Source organism: Plasmopara halstedii (genome assembly GCF_900000015.1).
Source record: "Plasmopara halstedii genome assembly, contig: Scaffold_3060, whole genome shotgun sequence".
In the NCBI taxonomy this organism is placed as follows: Eukaryota; Oomycota; class Peronosporomycetes; order Peronosporales; family Peronosporaceae; genus Plasmopara; species Plasmopara halstedii.
Genome location: NW_020189964.1, coordinates 1,832,232 through 1,839,421, shown reverse-complemented (window position 1 = coordinate 1,839,421; position 7,190 = coordinate 1,832,232). Strand labels below are relative to the sequence as shown.

At 48.6% G+C, this 7,190-nt stretch overlaps 1 protein-coding gene across 1 annotated transcript; it reads left to right on the top strand.

The window, feature by feature from the left end:
• Positions 1-6,285: 6,285 nt before the first annotated feature.
• On the top strand, positions 6,286-6,558 carry PHALS_06878 (uncharacterized protein; the record flags this gene model as incomplete). Its single annotated transcript, XM_024720243.1, has 2 exons — positions 6,286-6,444; positions 6,538-6,558. 2 exons carry the CDS (start codon positions 6,286-6,288, stop codon positions 6,556-6,558), a joined length of 180 nt encoding a protein of 59 aa, XP_024585461.1.
• Positions 6,559-7,190: the final 632 nt, after the last annotated feature.

Here is a 7,190-nt window from a genome sequence, read left to right as displayed (position 1 = left end):
TCGGTGTTCCAGCACCATTCCGCATCCTTTTTAAGGAGATTGGATAATGGCCGGGCCAATCCTGCGTAGGTTACACTGTACTTGTGCAAGGAGTTGACGAGACCAACTTACGCAAGTCCTTCTGATTCTTTGGAACCGCTCAAAGGCCACGCTTCTCAATGAAGCACCCAAAAAAAGGAAAACTCTTCTGCACCAAAGATGCACTTATCTGCATTGGCGTACAGGTTGTTCGTACGCATGCACTTGAACACAGCTCTTAAAATGAACGATGTTGTTCTCCTCATCCGTCCTTCCGTGCTTCGCACGACTGTGAACAAAAATGTCATCAAAGTTTGTCTGTGCATACGCCCTGTGAGGCCTGAAAACTGTGTCACAAGATGATTAAATGTTACGAATGCGTTTGACAGCCTTAGGGACATCACCAGCTACTCCCAGAGCATGCCGCTCGGAGCTGTCAGCGGAATGTCACTCTCATGAGCAATTGGTAATATCCATCTTTTAAGTCAAGTGCACCGTACTTCGTACATCCCGCCATGTTGCTCTGAACAAGAAACTTTCTAGGAATCGGCGTCTGTGCCAAAGTGGTGGCAGCGTTGAGCTCATTGTACACATGAACGATAGGCCACTTGCCGTTCGGCTTCCGAACACAAAACGTGGGTGACAATTGGGAAGGCTTGCTCTCACGTACCATCCCTGCGTCGTGCTTCGCACAGAATAATGCGTCAATGACGTCGCACTGCTCCTTGGGCAGGGGCAATTGGCGTGTTACGCAGTAAATGGTTCCCGGATCCAGGTCAATCTCATGACGCACACCTCAGTCCGAAGGTAGGGCCGAAGGCGAGTCTTTGGAAACGACATCTTGAAATTATTTTACCAAAGGAAAGAACGGATATAAGGGATTCTGAATGATCGACGATCCACTTCGTGCGTTCAGCACTTTTTTGGTGTCCTCCAAGACAGCTTCATCCAAAAGTGATGGCGAGTTCAACTCCTCGTCCAGTCATACAATGACCACTTCGGCCAAATTGCCTGCCTTCAAGGCACTGCCGAACTCTTCAAGATGCATCTCGTCCAGCTCAAGAAGAGCATCGAGGCATAGTCTCGAGGCGGACGTCGCCATCTTCCTCGCCCGTCATACCGATGAAGGGGGTGTATTACTGTGTACCATCGTCTACGGTAGACACACCCTGGATCAGAATCGACGCCCGGCGTCTTGCAGCCAGCATACGCGTTGCCGTCGCCTCTGTGCGGAGGTTCTATGTCTCTGTGAGACCAGGGTAAAACACTCACTTTGCGTCGTCCGGTGTCACCCTCACTGTCCGCTCCTTTGGAGCTCCGATTTCATCTACAACATCCGACGAAGAGCTGCTAACTCCGCAGTCTTCGACCAGTGGGTAATGTACCACTCCACGCGTATCTAGAGGGCTGTGCCCAAGATGTCTCGAAGTCTGTCCGACCACGCCATTAATAACATGCTGCGACTGCTTCGCAACGAGAGCAGTGCTCAGTGAATTACGTGCCACTTTACGTGCATCACGGGGACCTTCGCCCTCGATGCCTCGGCCCTTGGCCGACCATGTCACGCATGACATGCAGCGACTGCTCCGATACATGAGCAGCTCTCAGTGGGTTTCGTGCCACTCCACGATCAGCCTGCTAACCACGCTCGGGACTCCTGTCCAATAAACCAATTTGAACTTTCCAATGTCTAGCACGCTGACCATCTCGGTCCAGTGCTCTCACCAATAGCGCTTTTGTCTCCTAGCAGAGGTTGTTTCATGACTCGCCAAGGCTCCACCAGGAGACGTGCGCGTAGCGCCCAAGATCTTTGACCTCCAATCAATCTATGGCTCATGGTGTTCCAACCATGCCATTTTAAGGATGAGGTCATACCTTTCGTCCAAGTCCAAGACTAGACAGCATTCCACGCTATCAAAGTCAAGAAACTTGGCTCCGAGATCTACAGGGACCTTCGGGACCGCGACACGCGTCCCCATCGTTAGGCAAACATTGAAGATGTCACGCAACCGCGCTTTCAGCGCCTCAGCATACAGCTGACTTCCTTCCACCGTGGAGCGTCGAGCATAATTGCCCGACGCCTCGGAATCGATGAGGATCTTCCATAGCTTCTCGAGGCCCTTTACGGTCGCCTCGACAACCAGCTTGCGTACACGTTCCGTGTTCAAGAGCACAGAGCTCTACGAGGCTGGGCCCTGTTGACCTCTACCTCCCTGGGGTTCGACAGAACTCAGTTCTCCCCCAGCAGGTCGCCCCACGCCTACTGGGTATTGTCGTTTCCCCGCGACGAACCTGACTGGTAGGCATTGGGGCGATGGCTCGAAGAACCTTGACGCGCCTTGCGCCGAGAACAACCGTTCCGAAGGTGACGGGTGCCTTCACAGACAAAACACCGTCGCGTGTTTGTGAGTTGCCCGGCAGCTAGGATCTCTGCTCCCTCGTCCTCAGCAAAGCTGCGATTCATAGCCGTAGGCCCGCTCGACGTGCTGTTGGTGTGTGCATTCCACGCAAGTCGTGCCGACTTGAAATTGAATTCGGAAATCAATGCCACATTCAGCCGTCTTCAAACGAAGACGGATGCACACGGAAGAGTGTCCACGCCAGTGCGGGGGCCTTCCATAAAGCCGGTCACTGTGACGGCCTTCGGAAGGGGATCTGCTGCCATCCCGGCAATGAGAGTGCGCATCTCTTGGACAAAGTTCACCAAGTCCTTGTTGCCCTGTCGGGCGGCAAGGAAACGCCATCGCACGCGATACGCCTGATAAGGCGGCAAGAACATTCGTGAGAGCTGCAATTTCAGCTCCGCCCAGGATGGAAATGCAGCTACGACCGAAGGGGCGCACGTCAGTGCCCATTCTCGCGTTCGACCACCGAGCTTTGAGGTGGCTAGCGCAATGCGCTGCTGCTTAGTCTGGAGCATGGCGGATGCGATGGCTATCTCGACCTCTCTCACTCGTTTAGAGCATGGCGGATGGGATAGGCATCTCGACCTCGCTCACTCAAAGCAGAAGATTCTATCCATCCTTCCCCTCAACGACCTTAACGCTCACCATGAGCGGCTTAGGGCGCAGAAAATCATCCGTCACTGACGGTGGCCTCATAGCCGCAAATGATGCAGACATCTTCGGCTGCAGATGCTCTAGCAGCGCATTTTTGTAATTTCAAAACGCCTCTAGACGCGCACCGATTGCCTCGGGGGCCTTGCGCAGCAAGGTGTTACACGCCCTCAGGGCCAAGCAAGGTCATCAGCTTTTTAAGCCTGTCCTGCATGCTCTGAGGCACAGAGGAAAATTGTGTCATCCTCACAGAGGGTCAGTCTAAACGACTCAGATGTTGATTGACTACAAGTGCTACCATGTGCAGCGGGGCTGCCATAGCTTTGCGCTTAGGGAAAGCATAATTGAGGTCACCGACCTGACGTTCTTCACAAAAACCAGTACGAGTGTAGCGGATCGCAATACGCTACCTCCAAGAATAGTTAGAGCCTTAACCAAGGCTAATAAACTCTTTTGTTTAAAATGTAAACTGTATTCATTTGTTTTATCTGCGGCAAAGCCGCCTAATTTTAAATGTTTAGATTTTCCTAAATATATATACTAAATAACTACTGGCTACCCAGCCACTTACCGTTTCTTATTTGGGTGCAGTCACACCATGCCCTTCTCGTGTGACACACACCCCTGTTACCAGGGTACGTGTAACCCCAGTACAGTACCAGACCACAAACCCGATGGATAGGTATTCGATGTGAGGCGAACTATGGTTTGACCGCGCAGTTCTAGTTATTGACTGTTGAGATTGCTGGATATCGTTACAAAGATTATACTTATGGCCACAGTTACTGTCATGGTTATGCATATTGATTACAGGCATTATGGTGGTCGTGTATTGGTCAAGATGTGTTAGTTGCAATCAGTAGGTATTTAGGTAGGTAGCTCAAGATGCTAACTAAAAACCAAATGCATTAAAAAAATTTCTGTTTTTGCCATCAATTTTTCAGGTGAACTGCCGCAACCAAGCCTCACATCTCGTCTCCTTCACCGCCATGACTACCAAACGCAACGAAGTCCTCCTGGGTGATAATGACTACCCCCATTTGGAATTCAACGTGAGGATAGAGCTTGCAAGAAAAGGGCTACTGGGGCACATCACGTCCACAAAGGAAGAAAGCGAGATTTTTGGAGACCTGGCTCATGATGATGCCAAGGCATTAAGCAGTATTGCCTAGGGCGTGGAAATTTAGCATCAAGAACAGTCAGCCACTCACACTTTGAAGGCGTGTGAACGCTTCAGGATTTTTACAAACGTTCCACTTTGCACAACCATGTCGCGATGGCATGCCGCCTCCATGAGCTTAAAGTCGAGTGTGGCACTCGTATGGCGAAATATCCGGACGCGTTTGACATATCGTTCGTGATCCACCAGATGACAAGAGAGCCAGTGGATAAGTCAAGACCGCTAATAATACTTTTGAGCAGCCTGCAGTCGGAGTATGAGCTGATTTTTTCTATTGTGAAAAAACACCACGCTGATCGAAGTCTAGGAGAAGCTGTTGATGGAGTCGGAGAGGCTACAGAAAAACGAGGCAACTGAGATAGCGTTTTGCGCTACTGGAAACAAACGGTGGCTCAAGGGTAGACGGGGAAGCGGTCGCAAGAGCTACGCACCGCCAAAGGACGGTGGTTTAAGGAAATGCTCAACTGCGGACAGGTAAGCAGATAATTGAAGTATTTCCACGACGCTTTATAACGAAGATATCATTCGTATTGGAGCTAGTCTGCAACGGGGTTGCCGTAGCTATTTCGCTTAGAGGAAGCTTCGTTCTATACTTAGAACCAGAACGAGTGTAGCGGATCGGAATCCACTTACGCCAAGAGAAATTACAACCTTAAACCAATGCTAATTACCTCTTTTATTTAAAACGATAGCTGTATTTCTCTGTAATTTATGGCAAAGCCGCTTATTTCTAAATCTATAGGTTTTCCTATCTAAGTAGTAAAAGCTAACCAAATGTGTAACTACTGGCTGGAACAGGTACAGACTACATATTTAAGTGCAATCACACCATTGTGTGGTCATAAAATTTTATGTAACCCACACCATCTTGTGTGACTCACACCCTTAATACCATGGCACATGAAACTTCGTTACACTCTCCATTTTGAACACCTACAGCTCACATTAAACTGTTGCCTCGAACGAGGCTCGCATGTCTAAGACACCACAACAACACCAGGACCTTCTTTGCGAATTTTCTGCTCAATGAGCTCTGTGTCGAGAACACGAAGATACTCAGCTTCGGCGGTTCCGAGAACGCCCGCAGGCAGAGCCCCTCTTCGTCTTCTGCACGCGGTGCTACTTCGAACAGCATGTCCGCAGCTTTAAGGGAAGTGCAACCCAAGCTCTCTGTAATTGAGTTCTGCTCAGCGCATTGTCGGCGACAGGGTCGCACGATCAACAACACAGACGCGATATCTACTCCCGACCGCGTAACGCGCCGCCACGGGCGATGGATTACCTCGTCTAGGATTATGAGGAAGTCGATTACGAGTCGGGTATTCCTTTTCCAGGATGGGAAGAAGAAGATGGCGAGGTGCGAAACCGCTGCAGATGACGAAGAGTTCCTCGAGCGATGGGTGCAGCGGCACCGAAAACATTACTCTCTGTACAACTTACAGTTGAGCCACAAGGATGTGGATGCGCGCGTAAAATACCATTTTTAGTTTGGGTTTGCGAAACTCAAGGCGCGTCGCCGCCTTCCTTCGAATTTCTGGTCTGCGACCTTTGCCTTGATCCATCGCTCTCCATCTTCAAGGTGCTGGGCGCCAAGTTGTAGATGTCATCAGCGGGCCATCCGCAGACTGATGATCAAACAGAGCGCGTGAGCTGCATCGATGAAGACGTCTTCGCAGCGTCTGCGCTGAGACTTCGAGGCGCTAGAGCGCCATGCTGCCACTCGTAAAATTTGCTCCGAGCAATGCAGTGCATTCATTTACCTGCTACACGCTGTTCTACGTGAATGGGCTCGTTCATCCTTGCGTCTCGCTGACGCCGCCATCTCATGTTTCAGGGCTTCGTGGGGGGGTCGGCAAGCGGCCAGCTGATGTCAGCCCTCTCATTGTCAGTAAAGAAGCACCATAAAGAATATTTTTGTAGTTGTTTCTTGTCCAGATGACGTCTTTACTACCAGACTGAGTGTCGCTGAATGGTCTAAAATTGACAAGTTTATCTTCAGATGATCATATGGTGAGATTTTGGATGTTTATCATGAAAGATCGTCACAAAGAAGCAGCGAGTAGCGAGTTGGCCGATATACTATTTCCTGGTTTCTCGAATAATATCTCGACATTAATCGCTGCTGGACAAAGTAACGCTAACTCTGTCATTAAGTCTCTTTTGGAAAATCTGAAATTGATGCTAGAGAAAGTCAGATTTCTTTCTAGTTCTTTCACATAAGCGTAAAAATATACCTGCTAACAGTGATACTTGAAATATTCGTTTTACTTGAATTATCAAAAGAGTCAGATTGCGCTTAAATAATTAATAATTATATTATTATTATTATTATTATTATTATTACAGTACGTCATCATGGTACTAGGTTATCTCTACTTGTTTGAGAAGAAAGAGCGCAAGTCACGCTGTTGAGGCGGCCCGCTTTGCTGTTTAGCCTCCTTATTTGCCTAGGCAGCGTCTTCCACAGCAATATTTTTTCGCTTCTTCTTTTTCGCAGCTTTCCGCTCGTTTTCGATCTCGTCCGGCGTGGATTCGACATCCTGATAAGATTTCTCCGTGACCATATAACCTTGTTCATCGATACGAGTCTTCGAAACGAGTCGCAATGATAGGCTCCTCTTCAGACTCGTCCAACCACTGGTAAGAAGAGATACTATTACTAAAGCACAATAATAAATTTCTATATTACAACCGCTCTATTCATTACAGAAGATTGATTTAAGTGGTATATACTAAAGATAACATCCAATATATAACTTTTTATCACAATTAGATTGTATGGTACGCATGGTACTACTTCACGGTACATATGGCTTTGCTCTAAAATATTGCTAGATTTATGTATATATTAGAACAGGGTACCCTAGTGGCTACATGGACCCGCTAAAGCACAACGAGTGATAGGGTCAGAAAGTGAATGTTTTGGATATAAATAC